Raw genomic sequence first — 24,541 nt, 5'->3', positions numbered from 1 at the left:
GGAAAGTCTAGAGAATTGAACAGAAAATAAAATTACACCACAGTGTAAGTTTAGTCATGTTCTCACTTTGAGTACTGTGTACTTCTGACCTCGTTTCACAAAAGATATGGAATGGAAATGACGGTGCTTCAGAAAAGGATAGTCATAAAATGATCAAGTATTTTGAATGGTTTCTGGGGGGAAAAAAAAAAAGATTGAGTGGGCAAGGACTCTAGACCTAGATTTCTTGGGGACAGAGGGAATACAAAGTCAAGTGGTGTTTCTCCACCAGGAGGTAGTAGCCCTGTGGAACTTCGTGGCAAAGCAAGTTAGAAGTTGAAAACCTAAGCTCATGGGAAGACATGAGCAGTACTTGGAAGAAAGATTCTTTGCAGGTTTCTGAACTGGTAGATATCCATCAGGCTCAGGAAATCCTGTAAACAGATCACAGCTGAAAGATGAAGAATCCTGGGCAAGGGAAAAAGTATCATATACACTGTTGATTTTGCTTTTTCCTGAGTGTTTTCCATTGCAAATAATTGTAGAAAAGGTACATCATTACTCTTGATTTTTTTTTTTTTAAGTTTATTTAATATATTAAGGAAAACTTTAGTGATGGCCTTCTTCAAGTTGTTGGGTCATAGGGACATACAGGAAAAAGTGTCCTAAAGAAGTGTCCTATATCTGTGTGGAGTTCTAAGGTGCCTGCAGACTATTCTTCTAGACACAGCTGATCACTAGCTGTTGTGCTCTTGGTTATCTTGATGCCATTTTTTTCCTCCCTAGCACTTCTAGGCTAGGAATTGCTCCATTTAGTAGATGGGTTGAAAAAACTAGGAACAAGCTGTGAAAAATTCACTTGTTAGGAAGAAGTACTTTTTCATGGTCCTTCATCTGTTCCTGTAGGAACTGCGGGTCATTCCTTGCACTCACCGATTCCACAAGAAATGTGTGGATCCTTGGCTGCTGCAGCATCACACCTGCCCTCACTGCCGCCATAACATCATAGGTAAGTGCTGCAGAGTGGATGCTCTGGTGTGTTCATTTCAGACAGCTTACAAGATGAAATAAAAAGTGCGCCTTTTTGTGACTCTCCGTGGAGCTCTCAGTTCTTATTGTAACACAGCCCTAGAAATACAGTTAGCCCTAAACTCTTTTGAGAACAGCTGAGTGCCCCTGGCATAACCTTGGGGTGGGGATGATGCCCAGCTGAGGGCAGTGTTGTGCAGCCCTGAGTGCAAGGACACATGGAGAAGAGGGATGTTTTTCCTTGGGAGTTACAAAGAAGACAATGTACGGGCTTTTATTTTTCCATGATGTTGTAACTTGGAACCTGGTTTCCCTCAGTTGCCCTCTTCCTGCTTTCATTTCCTATGTGTTAAGAAAGTTTTCTGGCACTGCACATTTGTGTAAAAATGTGTAAAGTGAAAATTTGAGCAATGACTTCCAGCCTCTCTCAGCCTCTGCAAGATGTAAGCAGAAGATTTTGTATATATGAGAACAGTATCTGAAATAAATTCACTTCTTTTGCTTTTTAAGCAAATACATTTGAGTGTTTCAAGGTCTTCTAGATTCGTTTGACTTTTGTTTTGTTCTTATTTCCTTCTGTGTAAAAATTGGTGCATAATGTAATTACATGGAAAACAAAATATCCTTCTTTCTTACATAAAGTATATTCCCTTTTATTCCCTGCTAGTTCTACTTCTCCATTCTTATTTCTCTCATGCAGAACAGAAGAAGGGAAATGCAGCTCCAATCTGCCTGGAATCCATCAACCCAGCACGCAGCCGGCAGCAGAGGGTGATTCTGCCTGTCCATTACCCGGGCCGAGTGCACAGAGCAAACCAGATAACAGCGTATCCCACTCGGACAAGCATGGACCCTCACGGGAACCCCATCACGTTACTGACAGTTGAGCGACACGGTGAACAGAGCCTCTACCAAGCCCCGTCCCCAGCCTATATTCGCAGTTATCAGCCCATTCATTTGGACCATGCTCTAAACACGCATCACTGTAGCCTGGAGCACAGGGCTTACTCTCCAGCTCACAACTTCCGACGACCCAAGTTTGGCGGACGCAACTTTTCCAAAGCAGCGTGCTTTTCCCGATACGAGACCATGTATCAGCACTACTACTTCCAAGGCCTTAGTTACCCTGAGCAAGATGGACAGCTTCCAGCTGGCATTTCCTCAAAGGGTCCTTCCCGTGCCTTTCAGCCTGGTAGCAGCATGCTTTTCCCTCCTGTGGTACATGTAATGCCCTCGTCCCGCTTGGAGAGTGGCAGTACCTCCAGCTTTAGCTGCTATCATGGTCATCGTTCAGTGTGCAGTGGATATTTGGCTGACTGCCCTGGGAGTGACAGCAGCAGCAGCAGTTCTGGTCAGTGCCACTGCTCCTCCAGTGATTCCATGGTTGACTGCACAGAGGTCAGTAACCAGGGGGTTTACGGGAGCTGCTCCACCTTCCGCAGCTCTTTGAGCAGTGACTATGACCCATATGTGTACCGCAGTAGGAGCCCTTGCCGAGTGGGTGAGGTTGGTGGTGCAAACAGGGGTGCAATTGTTCTCTTGGAGGGCCCCCACCAGGACGAGCTTCCAGCTCACAGTCACAGTATGGTGGGTGCTGACTGCCGGCCTATGCCAGCTTCTTCCTCAGGGGACCAACTGTCTAACTGCAGCATGGATATGAACTATAGCAGTAATTCCTCACTAGAGCACAGGGATCCAAATGGCACTACCTCAGAGGGAGGACCTGAGGCCACTCCTGGTGCTGCCTTGGATGTTAAAAGGAACTGGAAGAATCCAGAGCTAGCAGGGTCGATTTCGGAGCAAGCGTGTGCATGCTGCTTTGAATTCCAGCACTCTGCCCTGGAGCCAAGCAATGGGACAGCTGACTGTAGTGCACTCTTCCTTAGCTCTCCACTGTGGGGGACATGTGGCCAAGGAATTGAACCACAGTCAGGGAACACCCCAGGCTTGTACAGTATTAACTCAGACCACTTACATAGGACAGATGGGGTAAAATATGAGGGGTTGCCCTGCTGCTTCTATGAAGAGAAGCAGGTAGCCTGTAGTAGCAACAGTGGCAGTGGAGGTGGTGGCTGCTATACAGAAGACTATGCAGTGAATGTGCAGTACACGCTTCCTGATGAAACCTTGCCAAACTGTTGTAAGGGTGTATGTGATCTGGGTCAACGCATTCCCATAATTCCTGAAGACAGAGACTGTGAGCTGATTCTACCGACAGAGCACCAAGGGACCCACATAGGAGGCTGTAGCTCCTGGGATGGAACACCTGAGCTAGACACTTACCTGCACTGTCAAGGTATTGGAGAGGTACAGGTCGAGAGGGAGGTGTGCTATGAGGCAACATCATTCCTACGGCAGAACTACTCTCAGGAGGAGGAAACTGGAATGCCCTTTCCCAGTCCCACTCTGAAGTCCCAGAAGCTTATGATGACCACAAAGGCCACAGGTAATATATGTGCTTTTTTTGATTACTTGCTACCTTTCTGTCTCAGTGTAGGAAATGCTGCCGGCTGTCTAGGTACCTGCAGCCATAAAGGTTACTCTGTCCTTTGCATAAGAGCAGTTACTGACTAACCATTCACCCCAAAGTATTATTCTCTGGTTACCTGTGCTCATTTGGTCATAACTAGAGGAGGAGAAGATGATTGTTTACTATCTAACCCTATAAAAGCTTGCATGCTCATCCTTTGTGGGGAGGGGTCCCCATTAGAGTTCCCACAGCAAGGGACACTGCTGGTCATGGCAGCTGTGGTGAGTTGCCTAGGAAGACAAGGCTACCCTGAGAGATGACAGACAAGTTGAAGGGTGTTTTTAAAAAAAAAGTGAAAACCTTTGAATTGCCTTAGAAGAATATGTGGGAAAGTCTCTGCTGTGGACATAGACAAGGGGGAAAAAATAACTACTCACAGAAAGAAGGGTATATTTCTTACCTGCCTTGCCAGGGTTATTTTAAGGGGTGTCCATAGAATCACAAGGTACCCTAGGTTGGAAGGGACCTCAGGCCATCATCTAGTTCAACCCCCTGCTCAAAGCAGAGCCAGCTCTGAGACCAGACCATGTTTGACAGATTACACCAAGTTTATCCAGTCAGGCTGGATAAACCTTCAGGGACACAGAGTGCAGTCCCTTTCTGGACTTCTCTGCCTGTGCCTGACTGCCAGTATGGTCAAAAGATTTTCTTTATATCCAGTCTGAAGATCTCATACTTCAACTTAACTTCTCACCTCTTGTTCAGAATGCATGTCTGTGAAGACTGTGGTTCCATCACTGGGACAACCTCCATGTAGGTATTGCAAAGCTGCTAGGGATGCCCTTATGGCAGGCTGAACAACCCATATCCCTCAGCCTCTTCACACAAAGTGCTCCAGCCCTCTGAGCATCTTGGCTCTCTGCTAAACTCCAGTCAGTGGGTGTCTTACTCTGGGGGCGCAAAACTGTGTGCAATATTCTAGATGCAATGTTCCTTAGTTTTGTTTATCTTTCAGGTGCTGGATCTCATCCCTTGGAGAGAAGCCAAATCAGTGACTAGACCTGTCCAGAAGATCCCAGATGGAGAAGCAGAGCTTATCAGAGACTCCAAATTCTCATGGACTTAATTTTTTTTAAGCTTTGACAAACACGCAAAAGTGGTAATGTGGAGAAGTCCCTCCCCTATTTCCTCTGTGTTCACATCAGTTTGATTGTCTCCTTTGTCCCTCCTGCCTGAAGACTTCAGGCCTTGATTTGTGTGCAAAGCCCATGTGGGGACATGGTGTGGAGCATTTCTGAGCTCTAGTGCCATTTCTGTATTAATGACAAAGTGTTATTTATATTTTCTTTTTAGAAGTGGCCTCTTGCTGAGAGGTAACACAGTGTGTTAAATAAGCCAGGCTATGTGTAGATGCTGTTATCTCCTACTTGAAGGAGTCCAGCCTTTGATAAGCTCAGGGCTACACCTGCCTTAGAAACCAGATAGCACCTTGAAATATAGTAGTCCAGAGGGATACAGCTGCTGAATGGATGCTCAGATACTGACTAATCCCAGTAGCAAATCCTAGCAGCCAGCAAGTTATGCGAGTGATTTTGAGGGAGGTGAAGCATTGGACTGTCTCCTTTCTCCTCTTCCCTTCTCCCCCCTTTCATGCTGCTCTGATGGTTTGGCTAGGAAGGTGTCCTGCCATTATGATTAGTTTCAACAGAGTGGGGGTAAGGAAACTGATAGCTCAGAATGTTCTCATCCTCACTTCTGTCTTTGAACCGTGGACCTCATTGTATCTTCTGACCAGTGAAGAATGCTGGGGACCTCTCCCTCAAGCAGATGCTAGAACAAAGTGCTTAGAAAGGCTATTACCTTTGTAGGTAATGAACTTTTCCTTCCATAGGAAGTTTTTCAGGCACCTGTAGCCCCTGTTACGGCTGTGAGGAATGCTGGCATGTGCAGGGAAACAGCTTGCAGTGTGCTTGCAGCTTTGCTGGCTCATTTTGGAAACAGGTCATAGGGTTTCTTGTTTCCTTACAGGCTGCAAGCATGCCTACGGGAAGCAGTGCTTGTCACCTCTTGCACATGTGGGAAAGTGAGGGACTTGGTTTAATCATTGTTTTCTTCTTCGCTGTGCTTAATGTAGCTTCCATAGATTGATCTGTTTTAAAGGTTTCTTGGGCCCAGCCAGTTGTGCTTCATTTTTGTCTTGTGTACAGAGTGCTCTCTGTACCCCATTAGCCTGGGCACATACTTTTGTTCTTGTTCTTGTCCTAGTGGGGATGTTTGTTATCATGAGATAATTTATGTTGTCACTTCTGATAGCAATTGTTTCCTGTGGAAACAGCAGCTTCTGAGTAAGAGGCTACCATAGCATGGGTTAAATTGCCTGTCATGCTGCATGTGCCTGAGGACACAGTGTCATCCTGTGGTGTATTCACAGCAGGAATTCTTCTAAAGGGAAACTAAGTATTTAATGCCCACAGTGCTAGTCTTCTGAAAAGATTTGTCCTAAGTTCAGTACACTTTGGAGATACTTCAAAGACGTGAAATAGAGATGTACACTTCATATTCTGCCAAAGCAATGTCCTTGACAGCACTGGGCTGGTTGTGAGACCCAGCAAAGCTAACTTGTATTCTCTGTAGTCCCAAATGAACTATTTTAAAAGAAGGAAACATCTAAGAAATAACAAATATATTTGTCTATTTCTTTTTGCTTTTGTACCCAGTAAGTTAGGAAAAAAAGTTCCATCTAAAGGAATTCACATTACATCTTTTCAATCAACAAGCACCAAAATTCAGCTGTTCAGAGAATTAATACAAGGCAGTATCTGGGTATAAGATTAAAAGAAAAACTTCAATAAACACATTTTGTGTGTATAAAGCTTATTAAAAACTTATTCATTCTCTGAATGACTGAAGTAAGTGGTATGTGTTGGGAGAATAAACTCTAAAGGTTTGTGATTTTTGGAATTTAAAAAAAAAAATTTAAGTCTTACCCTCCCCTTCCTCCACTAAAAAAGAAATGCATTTTAGAAGCTATGGTGTATTAGCTTGGTTATTCTGCTTGGTGTTTTGTGAGGCACTGTAAAGGCCACCTAAGATACATTGTACTCTGTAACTATACAGCACGTTGTGGTAAAACGTGGTTCTTAAAGAGATTTGAATATTCTGGCTCATGGTGATCCCAGATGTACTGGTCCCATACACACTGGGGAAATCTGTGCCGGTACAAATCTCTGCAGCCCACACCACAGACACCCTACACCTGCTTTCTGTGTTGGGTTTGATATTTAACATAAAACTCTATGTCCAGTGCAGACTTACAGGCTAGCTGGCCATGATAGATGGTTTTTATAACAAAATGCCTTTCTACTACTTACATGAACAGTTGTCATTGTGTTTGGCTCACGAGGCACTATTTAAAATGTTTTTAATTAAAATTGTCTTATAGCACTTAAAATTGTTTTGTATAAAATTTGCTGTAAAGATTTGTAATATGGTCAAAGGGCTCTTTCTCCTTCATTACCATTTTTAAAAATGTTTTAAAAGCTAGAAAGCATCTTGTATATATTCTGTATATGTATAGCAGCACATTTCATGTATGGAAATATGTTCTCAGAATATTTATTTACTAATATATTTATCTTAAGCCATGTCTTATGTTGAGAGTGTGTGACATTATTGTAATAATCATTGAAAATCACTAACACGAGGCCCTGTAAATACATGATAATTGCACACAAAGATTTTACAGTACTTGCCGACCAAAAATGATTTAAGAGAAGTGTAGTTACTTGCAGTTTTGTAAGAAAGTGTACAAATGTCTGTATTAAAAGAAAAAAAAAAAGGCAAAACCACACAAAAAATACAGTTTTATTGCATATACATGTGGGAGTTGTCCTTCTTGTTTTGGGGGAAAGGATAGAGATAGCTATTCTCAAAGTATAGTCCTAGATATACTGAGATGAGCTCTAATAAACAACATTTCTTCCTTTTTTTTGAAAATAACAGGTGGATATGTATATGCCTTCACACAGCACACAGGTTATTGGGGGGACCCGGGGGGCACTTGTCACACAGGCCCCTGAACCCTCCAAGCACACGAGAAGTACCACATCTGCTAAAAGAGATCCTCATTTATGTTTGGAACCTGCCTGTTCCTTGTGGCAGGGGAACTTAACTCTGGTGTAGTTTCAGGTAAAAGTAATTTATTGTCCTGAAATAAAATCGCTTTGGGACAGCATGATACATGTGGACACAGCTGGGTCAGTCATAGCTTGAATAGTTACACTAGATCCAGGTCCTTGCCCTGCATCATGGAATCACTGGTCCAGCTTAAGTGAAAATCAATACTGTGGTACTCATTTTGTCAGCAGAGAGCACAATTTGATCAGAGATATTTATGCAGACACCAGAAGACGGGAGCCTGGGGGCGTGTGGCTCTGTGCGTGTATGTACATGTATATTTATGTATGCTATTTCATGTATTATTTATTTCCCATCCAGTGATACACACAGAGTGTTTTCCAGGATTCTCCAGTTTCTTCCTTTTCCCAAAGATTTTTACCTTGTAATCCCCTGGACTTTCCCCATCTCCCATCCATGTTCAAATGCACTGTAATTCAATCACCTCAGGATTCAGCCAAGAAATGAGCCTTACTTCTCTCCACCCCTCGTTTCACATGTGAAAACTCCGTTTGGGATGACAGATTGTTGAGGAGTGTCATTTTATAGGGGAGCCTTTGTGGCATGAGGACCAGTTACCATCCTGATCGCAGGTACGATGGAAAAGCCTGGCCTGTGTGCAAAGACAGGCACAGAAATGGAAGAGCAAAAGGAGCAAGTGCTTCCCAATGAAAGTACGTGCCCCTTTTTTTGCTCAGTGAACAGAATCTTGGCAACTGCCAGTGATTACAGATATGCCTTTTAGATGTGCCTTTTATCTGCAAATCAGTTCATCCAACAACTGCTTTTACAAATAGCATAAACCCCGCCGTACATGGATGGCTGCTAACGCGTACGTTGATGGGTCACACCTGAGTCTCCCTTCTCTTCCCTCCCTCCATCCCCCGTTTGCTGTTGCTGCTGGGGTTCTGTTTTCTTGTGCCCTGTTCTGAAGAAAACTGTTCAGTGATTGTGCTTTGAAGAACAGCACAGACCACCACCATCGGTGTCCCACAGAATAATCAGTGAGCCCATATTCTGTCTCTGAGAAAGGCAGCAGTGGGCTGCTGGCTGAACTTGTATGTGGGGCTTAGCTGTGTGTGATATTGTCTTTGTTGTGGCTTTTAAAAAATGACTAAATATTTTCTATCCAAAATGAACATTTTGATACTGTGGGGGGGGGAGGTTCTTTTTACTTTCCAGGTTCGATGTTTAAGGAACAGATTTGTGACAAAATTGGGAGTCCTGTGGGGCACCACAAACCTCCACAGAACCTCGATACGGTAAAAAAAGTCAAGCAGGAGCAGACTATTCCAAATGGACTGTACATTATCGTAACACTTGGTGTTTCTGTAACACTATCTGCAATATCATGTGCATCTGTCAAATCTATGACAGCTGTTAGGTAACGTTTGTTGTTACTTGGGTAGTGTGAAAAGAAAAATGCCCTTAAAAGGATGGCCATGTTCATACCCTGTGGAGCCAGCCTGGCCTAATTCTCTGGCCAGGGAAACAATAGCATACCTGAAACCAGATATTTTACCTTGCAGTGAAAGCGCTGTGCTGCTGTGACTTAAATGCTTCATAGAAAAGTGTCTCTTTCAGAATAAAGAACACGTTTCTCTCATGGGGAATGAAACTGCTGCTTAGGAAACAACCAGGAAAAAAGAAGGGAACGGTTCCCAGAAAGAACAAAAGTGCAGGAGTCTCATAACCGGAATGGCAAGAAAGGAGAGCAGAGTAACCTCCTCTGTGTAAGGGGAGGTCGGTCCCCTGCAACACTTGTGTTTCTAGAAGAAAAATGAGTCTTCACATGAAAAGCTGGAGACAGTTTTGGTATTTGTCACTGGTTTTCTGGTGTTAGCATAAAAGGTTGCTGAAGGTTTCTTAAACTGCAGCATTATTTTGGCCAGGAGGAATTAATTAGAGAGAAAAGATGAATCTTGCAAGAAAGTGGAAAACAGCATTACATATTGCAGCAATTTGTAAAGCAAACAGTGAAAGAACTGTTACAGTTCTTTCTAAAAGTTTGAAAACACGTAAACTGAAAACTTTCAGTTTGCTGTTACCTCTGAACTTGTGTCTCAGAGCAATATCATACTTTATATAAGTAATCATTCTCAGCTCTAATACTTTCTTCTAACTTGTATAGCAAGCAGTGCTCTTGTAACCTGCTGGTGAACTGCAGCAGTTTCTGCCTCCTTTACTCCATGTTTGTATACACTTCAGCCATCCTAACTGAACTCCTCCTGCACAAATACACTGTATTTATTTTTTCATAATTATTATTTACAACCACTTGCTGCATACAGGGTGAACAGTTATAAACACAGTGCATACTTCAGCAGTGAGTCATCTCAAGTTTGATTTATTCTGGTTTCTTGACAGCCTTATGTGGTTCATGTGATAGCTTTTGGATTTGTAGCAAAATGTCTTGAGACTGAAGTTCACAATGCCAAATTTCATCCCAAAGCACAGGTGCTCAGTAAATTTGAGGAAGTATGAGTGGCATGAAATGTATGTGTATTGGGGATGTGTTGTTACAGAAAAAATGGTATGGTCTGAAGGCAATACTATTTTTCACTCTCAAGGTAGCAGAATTGTTCATAAATGTCTAGAACAATATTCAGGTGAAACTACCAGTGAACTGTATTTCATTGGAAGATTGTGAAATACTGCTGCAAGGTAGTAAGAACTAGTTGGACAAGTTTTTGTCAGGAGTTGTTTTTGTAGTTCACTCTTCCTTTAGGCAAAGTGGTGCACTAGAAAAATCTGTTCCTTCCCACTGCCTGAGAAGGCTTGTTAAGCAGAAGATGAAAGTGGAATAGCTACTTATGCTCATTCAGTGGCAGCAGTGTGTCTGCTCATGTGTTTGGCCTGTAGTCATCCAGGCTGCAGATTCAGTACAGTTTCCAGGACTATCTGTAAAAATCTCCTATTTATACTATTGCCAGGGGGAGTTGGAATATGTAGACTTCAATTCTGCAATCCCACTGGATTGTCTGCCTGAGCAATGGGATAAACTTCCTCAGCATTGTCCTGGCTGTAGAAAATCTGGCAGAAACAAGTCCTAAAGAAGATTATGTAAATGCTTGATTGAAAAAGCAGATTACATGTTTGATGGTAAAAATTGTCCAGAGAATATATGCACACGAATTTGCAGAATTTGATGAACAGTCTAATACAATTACTAGGCTAGAAATGAGATTCAAAGGAGTAAAGTGTTTCTTACAGCAATTGTTTTATCAGCATCTATTCTGTCACAAAGCTGAGTTTGAGTTACCCTATTCTCAATGTCCTTCTATCATATATACCAAAGAAGTATCTTTGGTTTTTTTCCCTATGGTTACAGTGTATAGAAAATTTATTTTTCCCAGAGTGTAAACTAACATCTTTTTTTCCTATAAAATGTTAGCAAAATCCAAGCATAATATGCTGTATTAAATAATGCATTTCCTATACATATACAAATATATATTACTATGATAACACATCACACATTTTTACATAACACAGTCTCTGTTTTCCCACAACATAACAATATTAAGACAAAAATACATATAAAATCATGTAGTCAACAAACTAAACTAGTTTTAAATGTAGATTCTGAATGAGGGAAGGCACTTGTCCAGCTGGCCCCTTTCCACCTGAGGTCCACATGCAGTGCAGGCTGCTGGAACTGGGGTGCTGTGTGAAGGCAGCAGGCTCACAAATCGCTGCTCTGGCAGTTCCAGCAGAAGTACTCACTGCCCCAGCTTCTGGGGCACACATCTGTCCTTGTCCTATGGCTTCTTGTCTGTCTGCTTAGCTGTGGACTCGGTGAGCTCTTAGCTCATCTCTCTGTGCAACCACCCAATGAGCAAGATCAAAGAGCTCAGCTCTGTAAAAAGTAACTCAGGGAAGAAAAAGCCATGGCAATTTTTAACCTGATCAGTTTATTGCACCACTACACAGCTGGTCACACCAACACAAGACTGAGGAGGGGACCAGAGCAGGAGCTGAAATCCATGTATATGAGGAGGCAGCCCCTCACGATGATCTGCTTGTCAAAGCAGTTGCTTTGGACATTGTCGCCAGTGTCACATTTGCAGCCTGTCCAGGCTCTTGAGGGGACTGCTAGGCAGGAGGTCAGAAGGCCATTCAGATACAATCCCAAACCAATTCTTCTGCAGTTATTTTCAATTTGTTGAAGAAAATGCTGCAAACACCAACAGCCTGAGGTGTCCCTGCTCTCCAGCTGCCAGCTCTCAGCTGGCTGTGTAGTAGGGGCATTTCTTTTGTGGCATTACAACAGTTGTGCATGTCACACTTTTTGCTTCTTTCTCCCTCAAACCCGTACAGCAAAGATCAAAACATGCTATGTTAATGGATACCACATATCTTGGCCGTAAATCACCACACTGAAGTGTCTGTACCAGACCACATTTGGAAAAAATCCACACCAGAGATCTACCTGCTCTTCATGGTCTCAGCCCTGTAAAGTAATAAGTGCTATTTAAGGGACCCTGTCTATGAATTTCCATCTATTGGTCTGTTTGCTAGCTCTAGAAGTATCTAGCATCGGAAAATCTGAATTATTTGGTGGGAGGGAACATAATTTCTTCTATGCTTTTATCAGTGTATTACCCATGCACTGTCTAATATCTTATGCATAGGCATGTTTATTGTTGCCATGACCATTTAATCTGCTGTAAGTGCTAATTTTATGGGTCTTTTGTACAGAAATTTGATAAGTGTTCCTCATGAAAGTCCCATGAAATATAATTTTATTTAAAAAATAGTTGAGGAGCTAAGGGACCGATGCAAAAACTTCACTTCCTAAATTCTCTAGATTTTGCATTAGTAGTATCCATCTTTGTTGTTGTTTGTAATGAGATTTTCTCTAATATTATAATAAAATTAAATTCTTTACTAAGGAAGAGAAGCGTAACAGTTCTGTGTATTTTCCTTCTGCAGAAGGTGTCAATCAGTCACTGGGTGTTCCTGATGTTATCTCAGTTTGTCACCATTAACTGCTTTGTGAATGTCTCTCTGACAAAATGTTTAACTTGCATTTGATGAGGCAAGCAAACAAAGCTTCATCACTTTGTGGTAAGCACTGTGTGCTTGTAACAGCTCCTAAGGATCTGGCACCACACTGATTCTCTCTGCCTGGTTTCCTATTAGTGCATCAAATTAAGGATGCTTAGGAACCAACCTACTTCGTTTTGCTGTGAATCTCTGAGGTGAACTCTTTGTCTACACAGCATGATGCAAAACCTTACTTTCAAAAAAGGCAATTTCAGAACTTTTCTTGGGTCTGAAACAGACAATGGTTTTTGGTCCAACATGATGACACGTTTTGCAACTTGTCCTGTCTTCATTTTAGCTAATACTGTAATTATATTTTCCTGTATTCTTTCCAGCAGCTCATGCAAGAAAGTACTAGATGTTCTCATGCTATTCCATTTTTTATGTAAACAATTCCATAACTGCTGGCTTAGTAAAATCTGGTTTCTTTTAAGCACGCATTGTGATACTGTTCAGCTGTCTCTAGCACTCAGCTGTGGTACATAAATGGAGCTGGACTGAATTCAGTTCAGGTAAGAGACCAGATCTGCAATGAGAAGTAAGGCACAATATTTCAGTGCTTAATTCTTCAATGCCCTGTTTTTTCAAGGAAATCTGTAGCCCTCATGAAGGGGAGGGAGTTATATGTTTAAAAACATAAGGGCAGATACAAGAATGAATTTAAACTCAGTGATGATTTTCTTACTTTTCTAGTACCCTTTGCAGAGGCACGTAATAGATGTTCTCTGACTGCACATCTGGTATATGCAGACCATTGGTATATGTTCAAACTTAACCAGAATTCTGTAGTTTATTGGTTGTCAGTGAATCTCCTCTGAGTTTGAGGAGCTGCCTACTGTAAACTTTGCCAGTCAATATATCTGACCTTCTGCACTGACAGTTTTTCTTAAGTATCTTGCTGGTCTGAAATTGCTGAGGCTGAAAGACTCACTGCTGATCCCTTGGAATCACTTGTTTCCCACTTGTGGTGGGATAAGAAATCTGAGTATTGTGTATGGACACTCAGTCTACCAAAGAGAAGAAATAGTTAATGCTGTCTGTTGCAGTCAAAGAGAAAATAGTTCACAGATCAGATGTTTTAGTTCTGTGACAATTAAGGCAATTACCTTAAAAATTCAGTCCAGTTTTAATGTTGCAGGCAAGGAGACACTTCTCACAGGTAAGTATCAAGGCAACTGTTCCATGTGTGTCCAGCTGCACAGCCTGGCACAGCTGAGTTGGTGACAGCAGCCTAAAACTTTGGAAATAGTTTGGGCTGCTGAGATTAATACATGTGGCTTCAGAGTAAAAATCTGTTAGTTAGCCTCACTGTTAAAAATTCAGTGGATTACAGTATCTTTGGACAATCCTTTAAGAAGCCCATAGCTTATACCCAGGATGAATGCTGGATGTCAGGCTGGAGCACAACAGTTTTTTAAAGGATCACCGTGAATATGAACAAAATTATCATAAACATCAGTGAATGGTGAGTCAGACATAGTCATTTAAAAGGCTTCAATGCTCATGCAGGCCTGGAGCTGGTGAGCATTAGTCAATCAAAATGCCTATTTGCAGCCAAATCTTACTTTAGGGGCCTCCTGAATTTGATTTATGTGTGCATCTCTGCTTGTAGACACAGAAACAGAAAATGCAGAAAGAGCACAGCACTGAGCAACCAGGCTGACAGCTTTTCTGGTCTTTGATTCCCCTTTTACTGTATAGTACCATTTAGATGTGTTTACATCAAGGCAAGCAAGTTCTGTTTGCTGTGGTAGCCAAGCAGGCTATCAGTACCCACCTCTTTCTTCAGCCTTGAGAACAGAAGGACTAAAGGAGCCTGATATAAGAGTGGTACAGGCAAGTAGGACACAAGAAGTCCTCAACCTGTAGATACCCCTTCAGTTACCTTTGGCAGGGGTAGAGAACATTTTGAATTTTATGAGTTTTTACATCTATTTTAAGTGCAATGGTTTAAGGGCAGTAATTAACAGCACTACAGACTTGAGGAGCACCAGACAGTTCAAAATTATTGCTGCAGTTAAATCCGTTGTCACTAGTACACCCAAGAGAACAGCAGATAGGCAAAGTCACTCAAAGGCCTTTGGAAATGGACTTTTTGGAAAACAAGTATGAGATTGGAAGGAAAAAAAGGAAGATTAATCTCAAGTCACCTGGATTTTAAGAAGATCAATTCTTGCAAAATAAAAGACACTTCAGTTTCCCACTAGTGGGTTGCAATCGTCTTGTTGATTTCGAAGCTTTTTCTTGAATATGGATATGGATGTGGATGGCTGGTAAAATATACTCCAGATCTCACCAGCAGTAGTAACATCGCTGCAGTCTTCTGTTTCAGCTGCAGCTGGAATCTGATGTGACCTAGGAAACAAGAGGTAATTCACTCTTGTGTTAACATGCTAGGGAGGATAATGTTATTTCTGCAGTATTTCTACACTGGGAATGCTCACAGCTTCCACTAATTTGTGACACTTTTTCTTTGTACCTGCTGCAAAATGTGGGGTTTTGGAATGTTTCTTGTCTTGACCAAATGAGAAGTTAGGTATTCTATTGCCACCCTAATGACAGCAGTGACATTAGGCTAAGAGGGCTCTACAGACTGTAGTTGGTTTTGTTATTATAGTTGCTATTAATACAAATTAATTTCCTTGTAAATTGTTTGTGCTATGTAAATACAATATTCAGCATTTTGATTTGCTGATAATTCACCATCATTTCATTCAATGAGTGTCCATCTAGAGGACACAAAATTTATTTGGTATGAGTGTAGAGGTCTTCATTTTTTCCCTGCAAAGTATTATCATAATTTGACCTCACCAAATCTGGATGTCTGATAACATTTTCCTCTTTCCTTCTTCTTCCTAAAGTACAAATCTTGTCAAATCAAGAGTAGAAGAGATATTCTAGCAGCAGATGCTATCCTAACTGACTGGGAAGTTAACAAATGTGCTTATTTAGGATCTTTTATGAGGATACAAATATGTAATAACTGACTTGGTTTTGAATACAGCCAGCTGGACTATCAGGAGGCCCAGGTTTGGTTCAGAGCTGAGATCTTGGTTCTCTGTGGTTGGTTTTGCTCCACACTCACCTCATGGTAATGTGCAGAAGTATCTTTGCTATTATGGCTGTAACACTTAGGATGAGCAGTGCTGTCAGACTATATATTGTCCACTCTGCAAAAGAGAAGAGGGGAAGCTCTCAGTACATTCATTTATTTACAGTTTTTACAGTAAGAATATTGCACAAAAGAAACAAACAGCCTCCTGATGCTTTATTCAGATCTGTAATTCGATGATGCTCTAAACCTACGAGTATTTTGTGCAGACTGGCAGAAACTGTACAACTTTTAGAACTGTTTTTTTCCCTTGCAGGACACCTCCCTAAAAAGACAGCTTCAGGACTGTGGCCATGTCCACAGTGGCATGGAGGCCCAGCTTCAATGATACATAGAAGCAGATGCCCAGGGTGGTTTAACAATAGGCGAGACTAACCGTGATATTCACCAAGAGTGCATTTCCAGCCTTCAATTATTTACAGCTCAGTAATTGCCTGAATTAAGTGATGTCCTGAAGGTGAGTTCTAGACACATGACAGTGCTCAGTGACACCTCCCCTGCACCCATTAACTTGTCTAGTCCTCTTTGTATTATTGATGAAGATTTTGTTAATTGGGGCAACAGGGATGCATCCAGCATTCAAGCTATTCTAGACTCCACAAAAGTTTGCTCTTTTTTCAGCAACTTGTGCCCTTCTGTGGTATGCAGTGGTCACTGAAGCTGATTTCAGTAAGGAGGCTGCTCTGACTTACATTTTTTGATGTACTTTCATTCTCAAGAACTCACCATCCTCACACTATTTCTGACCTTAGGCTGACAGGTGTTTTGAAATGTAATGAGAGAATCCCAGTCAGTGCTAATTAGACTACATGAAAATTCATCTGCTAGTAAGATGCACAGTGGATCTGCTAATGTGGAGAAGGCAGCAAAGGAAATAGTGACTCCAGATTTTCCTTTGGCAAATTGTTTTTTCCTGTTTCCACATTTTATTGTATCATTACCAGGCATGGAGCTAGTTGGATGGCTTGGGCTGGTTGTGATGACATAGAGTATCTTTGATGACCGGGCTGCATTGATGCTGAGATTTGCTTGTTCATTTATCCTCTCTGAAAGGGTGTGATTCACTGGGATCTTGTTTTGATGCACATTGTCCTTCACAGCTGAAAACACAAGAGTATGATTACAGTAACAATTTCTTAGCAGGTCTAATTGGACTTTATTTTGTGCTTGTAAACAGACATGCTGCTCTCTGGTTTACTTAAGAGAACTCAAATAATCAAATTATATCTGATTCCAGGAAAAGCCTGTACTTCACCAGGTTGGGGTCCTCAGAATTTTTCTGGAAGCTGATTGTTCATCCTAACAGTAGGTACAACTCAAGGACCAGAACATTTTCTCTTGATGACTTTAGATTGGAGAGGAATAGACGGTTGGAAGGAGCCAAGATGAACCAACATGCAGATGGATTACTGGTTTTCTGTTTTGTTTCCCTTTGTCATTTTCCAATCTGTTTTAACAGGAAGGTATAGAACTGAATTTTTGAAAATCTGTATTTTGCTGTTTATGGCGTAGCTGACTGGAGCGTTCTAAACTGAGGGAAATTTTGGCAAAGCTTTCACCCACTGAGTAGTGGCAACAAGAGAAATGAAACACCTGTTAGATCAGAGCTAAAATATTTGCTCTTTAGTTGCCACTTCAGAAATCTCCAGTGTAAACTAAGTGCTTCACTGAAAGGTAGAATCAGCAAAGGTAGCCTCTTACCTCTATATCTGATAGCAAATCCCTGGGCTTGATTGATGTCATCTGAGAAAAAGTACAAAATGACAAAATCCAAAGAGATGTTAAAGGTGTGGGGAGGCCGGTTCTTGCCATTAAAACGAGCTAGAACATGATAGGTGTAACCATCCAGCAATTCCACCATATCTGTAGCATCTTTGATTTCAAAAAGGACAAAGCTGAAGTGAATTTGAGATGCTCCTGGAACTTGTATGGTCCAATAACAGACTTTGCCTGTGCCATATGTGTCAGGAAAATCTGGAGAATAGATCACAGCTGTAGCAGAAGTGTAATTCCCTCCACAGGCACCAATAAGGGCTGTGAAAACAAGAGGAAAGGGAGAAAAACGGAAAGAAAGAAAAAAAAAAGAGGCAATACATTAGTTTTGCAAAGTTTTAGCACCCTGTAGATTCTAATACTTAAATATGACTTAAAGGTACAGACTTGCTAGGCCAGCAGGATGCATTGTCTCTGCAGCTGCTCTTTCCCTCCCACAGCACTGGGAGCACAGCCTTTGATGCCTTTGCTTGGAATACTCTCCTTATGCCTCATTACTCTGACACCTATGCATCCATCTTGCACACTGCAGCTATCCCTTGTCCTTGTGTGTAACCATGTCCCCTTTTGTGCATCCCTGCAGAAATGGGATCAAAGATAAATCACTGATTCAGGGTCTTCTGCTCCATCCCTGTAAGGCAGGCAGGCAGGCAAGTGGATTAGTGACCATTAACTCTCACTGCTTAATTACTGACATTCCTTCACAGCTGTATGAAATTGAAAAAACAAATCTTCACAGAGCAGGTGAAGTTGAAAGGAACCCTGAAGATTGTCTAGTGAAATCCCTCTTCTGAAAGTAGGAGACAGTATCTGTTGTGTTTTGAATCTCCAAGGATGGAGACTCTTCAGCCTCTCTGGGCAATCTGTTCCAGTGTCACCCTCACCATAAAAAAAAAAAAAAAAAAATTCTGTATGTTTAAATGGATTTTCCTGTATTTGTTTGTGCCTGTTGCCTCTTGTTTGTTCACTAGATAGCACTGAGAAGAGGATGGCTTCATTTTTACACTCTCCCATCAGTCAGCTTTACAAACTGAAAAGGTTCCTCCCTAGACCTTCTTTTATCAAGGCTAAACAATCCAAGATCTCTCAGTCTCTCCTGTAATACCTTAGTCACCTCTGTGGCCATATAGATCTGCTTTCCAAGCATCCTGTCTTTTGATCTTGCCCAAGTAATATTTGACCTTACCTTCGCTAAGTAACTTGAAAAAGATACTTTTACAAAGTCTGAAGAAAAGATTTGTTGCTACTTTTTGTGTAAGAAACAATTTACATGCAAGTGAATTGTTGTGTTCCTTGGTAACTGTCCAGATTCCCAGTGCAAACTTAAATACAGTGAATCCAGAGAGCCACTCAAATGCCACCAACTGACAATGCATATCCAGACATGCACATACAGTTTTTTACTCTCTAGTAAGATCAATTCTTAGGGAGTCTTTCTGTGACATGCTGCTTCTGATAGCTGACTTAGTACCACTTGTGAGGAAAGTGAGAGAACCTCTGGAGCACGAGCAAGCGTCATTTCTTGGAAGAGCTATTTCACATTATTAATGGATGAGAATTTAATGCAGAAATGGAAAGCAGCTTTATTTTATACTGAATTGAGGTGTTTTGCTGTTTTGTGTGCAGCAGTTCTCATTGTTTTTGAGTCTTCCCTAATTTGCTGAACATGTGAGGCCTCTCCTTTGGGAAAAACTGAGCCTGCTTCAATACTTACTGTCAAAAAGAATGACTCTGCCATCCCCACCGCAAGGCTGAGTATGGTCTCCAAAGCAAACACTGTTGCATTCCGTACTGGCTGCCTCCCCGTATCTCCAGTAGTCAGGATTATTTCCACAAAAACAAGCATAACCTGATTCCATGCCTGCAAACTTTGACAACAAAGATGCATAAGGAAGGGAGGAATAGTATTTGAAGGAGTGACAGCGAGAGGTTGTTTGAGCAAGAAAGCTGGCAGAAGATTACGTGTGTTTTGGAGAAGTATGGTTAGTCAGAGGAACCACCACAGGCTATTTTTGTTTGGGCTGTTAGGATGCTACTTAAGACTAGGGAGAAAGATGGAATGGAGGGCACCCTGACACTCACAACTGCAGTAAGCAACCGTATTTTCTCCTGGCATTATTCATTAGTCATTTGTCCAGATTCCTCTGGATGCAGAGACAAGGCTGGATCTCTCGGGAGTGGAAGTGCAACTTTAGCCCTCCCAAAGGTTAAAAAAAAAGTGGGGAAGAGGAGAAATATGATAGAGAGCTTTAGGCATGTTGCCATTTTTGTCTTTGAAAACATTTTGTAAAGGTACATCAAAGAAATCACCTTAAATTGTTGGCTTCGGCAGGAGCTGATGCATGTTTGGATCGTCAGTTTATTGGAGGTCTCGCTGGTGCCAGTCAAAGGTGGTGGCTCTCCATGGTCCTTGTAACACCCCAGATTTCCTGGCACTGGCAAGAGTAACACACAACAGTCATTCTAAAGGTGTGCCTGTAAACATCCAAGACACAGGCCCTTTATGCACTACCTGATTACTAAGCAGCTCTCTCTATGTTCTGGTCTGGATTTTGCAGTATGGGAAGCGTTACTCTTTGTTATTCATTCTCTGTATGATTCTTGTCAGATTTTCCAAACACACCCAGGGATGGGTGATGGGGCAAAAGAGTATTGTATGTTCTCAGCAATATTCCTGTAAGACTCTCTAGCTGCTTTCAGTAAGCTGCAGTAAAATAAGTGAGATAAATACCTTGTTCATTTCTTCAGACAGAGGCAATTAAAAAACCCCAAGGCATTAAGTGGGTTCAGGGGGGATTGGTTGGTTTTTTTTTTTTACTATTGGCATGCATATTCTGAAAATATAAATTAAACAATGTGATTTCTGATCTTCCACACAATGACATTCTGGAAGTTTTCAAACCAGGATATTCGAAGAAGGGAACCTAAACTGTTTTAGGATGGAGTTTGGCAAGTTTTATGGGAGGGACTATATACTTACATAAGGGAATTTCCTAATATTTAAAACTTGAATTCTGATATGAATCTGAAGTATCTTACAAAGAGATTAAAAATGAGCAGTATTACTTTCACACACCCCCCAATCTATTTACATTAAGATGATGTTTCAAGGCTCCTTGGTCACTATGGGAGATCAGAGTTTTCCCCCTTCAGTGCATAATTTGTCCTCTGCTTTGTTTTTTTTTTTTGGTTTTGCACTTTTCTTCAAAGCACTGGAATTTAGCCATGACCACCCCATGGAGAGGATGTGGAGTACAATACAGTGCTGTGGTAATGGCATAAAATTATCCCTTGGCCCTTTGTCATATCTGCTCACATACTTGAAATTAAATCTGTTACTAGCTCTATGTTAAGATAAGTTTTATCCCTGTGCTAGATTGACAAGGATTCTTTTTGTCCACCTAACTGCCACAGCTCTGTATGACATGATGTGGTCAGAGACCTGTATGAGTGTTTTATTTATGCAGTCATTGGTTATTACAGTACTCAGTAAACTTATTATAAATAATGACATAACGTTGCTTCAAATATTGTCCATAAATTAATTTTGTTTTCTAAGAATACAATTTCAATTATAAATACTTGCATGGAGTTATGGCTTTGATATGCCCTGCAGCAACATTCATGTAAGTACTGAGACTTCAAGTTACAGCCTGATTTAACATACCTTTGGAAATCCCCATCTGCAGCCCCACCCCAGCTGAGTACAGCTGGGCAGATAACTCTGAGAGAGCTCATTCTTTTTTGTATTGTGCATGATTTCGCTGCCCTGAAAAAGCTTCCTACTTATCCAACCTAGCTCATTTTCCTAAGAGACCTGGGATTTTGATTTTTTTTTTTTTAAAGGAGCTTTATTAGTGAGACCTTTCAACCTTGGCTCCAGAGGATTAGTACTTCAGTATGTTCTATGCTAAGAAACCTGACTGAGTAATTTGAAAACTTCTTAAATTTTGTAACTAAATCAAGCGTACATCCTAATTAGTCTCTTTGGTGTCCCAGCAATATTTTAACCTTCTTTGCTCTTAATATTTAGCCTGCTAAGGAAACTTGGCAAAAAACGAGGTAGTCAATGTTCTGCAATTACTGTTCATGCTCACCAGTGATGTTTTACACTTTCTTCACCCATTTGTATCTATTTGTCCTCTTGGCTTAAAAGGTCATCTCTTTTGCACAAGCATATTATTTTTCTTTTAAGCACCATCTGACTAAATGAGGGCCTGGCAAACACCATAGCTTCCGCATTTTACACGTTAAGGCACATATTAAATGTATTAAAATATGGAATTAATCATTTTGAGCTCAAAACCATGTTCCAGCTATGCTCATCTAGCTGTCTTTGAAGAGCCTCCTAGCTTTTTGCAATGGCAGTATGCACAAATTGTTTGAGCTGTCCTTGTTCCTCTGTTCCATACAGCTCTGTGTAACTTACCTAGCCCCGCCATTTAACACTTCATCGATATTTCAGTCAAATTTACTACATTACACACATGCACACTGGAAATACGATTCCAGTAATGAAATCTGTTTATGGGGAGAGAGTCATGTGAGTCATAAACATGAAGATGTAATTAAGTGGTATAGCAAGCCTTTCTTTCTTTCACATTTTGGGAGTGTAAGTTGTTATTTCCTTTGAACTTCAACCTAACCTCATTAACAGGGAGACCAAAAAAGTCAGGAATAGCTGCAACATTGCAAACAAACCATCTGAAGCATTCAGTTCTGAATCCTCCATGTGAGACACACATGTTCTCTCAGGACTCGGAGCTGCTGTTTTGCCTTTTATTTTGTTTATGTCCATTCCAGTCTGCTTGGCAGACACTAAGAAGAAGAGAGGAAGAAAAGGGAAGACTCAGCTCCTCCTGGAGTAACTACCACTGTCTTCTGTGATTCTGCTCACACACCTTCATCTAACACTGCTAAATTCTGTCCAGCCTGTTTACATAGGCAGAATGTCAGAACACATTTCTGACTGAAGCATGTAGTGTTATGTATAAACATTAGGGAATGAGACACACGATATAATCATGTCAATTCATCACCATAATGAAAAATCCTTAACTGTAGATTCTTAATTATTGTTACGATGAATCATTGCATGCAAATCTCTCTAGGCAATCAAGATGCTGCATGTTCTTGGCACTGCCATGGTATTATGTGGGCATAGTTAATAGGTAACTTATGCTCCAGATACTTTTCTAGCAGTAAATATCATTAAGGAAAAGAAGCTTATTTAGGAAATTTTTTCTCTGAAAATTTTCAAGTAGGACTTTTTTACACAATTGCTTTCTTGTTCCATCACGAAACTCAAGTTTTTTATTGTACACTTCACAAGATAGTTTTGATGGTCTTATGACTTAGCATCATGCTTACTGAAAACAGAAAGTGTGGTGAAGAATAAAAGATTTTTTTACTTACAGAGTTTCATAAACCATGAGGTTTGTATTAAGATTTGGATGGGCTTGCAATGTACAGTTTGCTCTAAATTGCTGCAATTCCTTTTTCTAGTATCAAGTTTCAGTGCAATGCTTGAAGCAGCTGCTACTGGTCAAAAGGACATTTTGTAAATGTAAGTCTGGATTATCTGTGCAAGTAAGTGTCCAAGTTTAAATTCTCTGCTCCCCACCACAGAGAAAACGAGCAAGGCTGGTTTTAAAAGGATCCTTTGTGTAGAACAAATGGAGTGGAGAGAATTTGCCTTTCAGCTTTTTTCCTGGTGCCATATCCAGATAATTTGTTAACATCTGTGGTCTTTATAAAGAAAATGCAAATTCTTTCATTTTACACCAAGTTAAATTTCTTAATTAGGAGGGTCAGGTTTCTTAAATCGTGCCTGGTATATCAGAAAACTAAGAGTAAGATGTCCTCTGAACAATGAATATCAGAGTGTTGAATGATTTTGTGTTCATTAAATTAGACCTCTTAATCTGTATTTAAGTCTAGGTAAAAGGCATCTGTCTTACGGTCACGCTTATGTATTTGTTTGCCTAGCTTGAACATGGGAATCACATTCAAAAAAAAACCACCAAGCAACAAAACTTTGAGCAAAGTAAAAAAAAAAAAATCACTTTAGATCCATTTTTATTGTCTGGTTTGGTTTTCTTAACTTCAAGTAAGAAATACACTTCTTCCAATAGAATGTGTGCCTATGCATGGACACCTGCTCTGGTGCTTAGCAGTGAAGACCTAAGTTATGCCTTAGAAACAGAGGGTAATTGCACAGAAGAAGTTAGGAAAGCAAGTGAAGACATTAATGATTAGACTTACTAAAATGTGTAGCTACAGTTGCTTGTTAGCATGCAAAACTAGAATTTCTTAATATTTAGGTGTACTTTAAAGAATGTGATTCGGGAAAGAAAATTTTGGAACATACTGACACAAATCATGACATTGTGGACACAGTAAAAAATAGAATACATTAAAAATATTAAATTCTGGAAAGAAGCTTCATGTGAGTAGCTTGTGAATTATGTGATTTTAAAAAAATCAGTCCAGGTTGTGGTTTCACAGCAATGCTAAGTATCTGCACCTGCCAGAGACAGAATTCTAGCCCAGAGTTCCCATATACCACAGAGACACCTCTTCCCTATGTCCTCTCATATTGTCTTTTGTTTCCTCCAAGCAATTCTCTGTATGATGCACTATATACACTAAACTAATGTAATTCATTTTACGAGCTAATTGCAATGGATGGACATGTTTATACCTCATAAAAACGTTCCTTTCCTTTTTTGTCCTCTAGATTTAAATAAATTAATGATATATCTCTATGGATTCAAAGAACTAGCAGTACTTCCTAAGTTTTGTGTGATTCCCTGTCACACAGTATGATTTGTAAATAATATAATCCAGTAATTCTGAGGTAAGATGAAAAGGATAGCAGTGGAGGACCAATTCAGTAAGCTTGTCATTAGCTCTAAAAAACCTGTGTAAAATATAGCTTAGTCTGCAACTGA

The 24,541-nt window shown here is 40.8% G+C and overlaps 2 protein-coding genes across 3 annotated transcripts in view; one reads left to right on the top strand and one right to left on the bottom strand.

Annotated features, from left to right (window-relative positions):
* LOC121673238 (E3 ubiquitin-protein ligase ZNRF3-like) overlaps positions 1 to 7,354 on the top strand; it is a 30,543-nt gene extending 23,189 nt beyond the window's left edge. For both annotated transcript variants that reach the window (XM_042046390.1, XM_042046389.1), the window contains 3 exons: positions 886 to 988; positions 1,709 to 3,454; positions 4,494 to 7,354. In XM_042046390.1, coding sequence (XP_041902324.1) covers positions 886 to 988; positions 1,709 to 3,454; positions 4,494 to 4,537 — 1,893 coding nt within the window. In that variant the 3' untranslated portion in view covers positions 4,538 to 7,354. The remainder of the gene's footprint in view (positions 1 to 885; positions 989 to 1,708; positions 3,455 to 4,493) is intronic.
* Positions 7,325 to 24,541, bottom strand: part of LOC121673239 (kremen protein 1-like) — a 30,752-nt gene continuing 13,535 nt past the window's right edge. Inside the window, exons 4-9 of the mRNA XM_042046391.1 lie at positions 19,899 to 20,023; positions 19,303 to 19,456; positions 17,517 to 17,849; positions 16,757 to 16,915; positions 15,789 to 15,873; positions 7,325 to 15,058 (exon numbers count right to left, since the gene is read on the bottom strand). Of these exons, the coding sequence (XP_041902325.1) occupies positions 14,896 to 15,058; positions 15,789 to 15,873; positions 16,757 to 16,915; positions 17,517 to 17,849; positions 19,303 to 19,456; positions 19,899 to 20,023 (1,019 nt within the window). The 3' untranslated portion in view covers positions 7,325 to 14,895. The remainder of the gene's footprint in view (positions 15,059 to 15,788; positions 15,874 to 16,756; positions 16,916 to 17,516; positions 17,850 to 19,302; positions 19,457 to 19,898; positions 20,024 to 24,541) is intronic.

The sequence above is a fragment of the Corvus kubaryi genome, unplaced genomic scaffold, assembly GCF_017639235.1.
Source record: "Corvus kubaryi isolate FWS band 111438036 unplaced genomic scaffold, C.kubaryi_AGA036_p1.0 65291, whole genome shotgun sequence".
In the NCBI taxonomy this organism is placed as follows: domain Eukaryota; kingdom Metazoa; phylum Chordata; class Aves; order Passeriformes; family Corvidae; genus Corvus; species Corvus kubaryi.
This window is presented reverse-complemented; position numbering and strand designations above follow the sequence as displayed.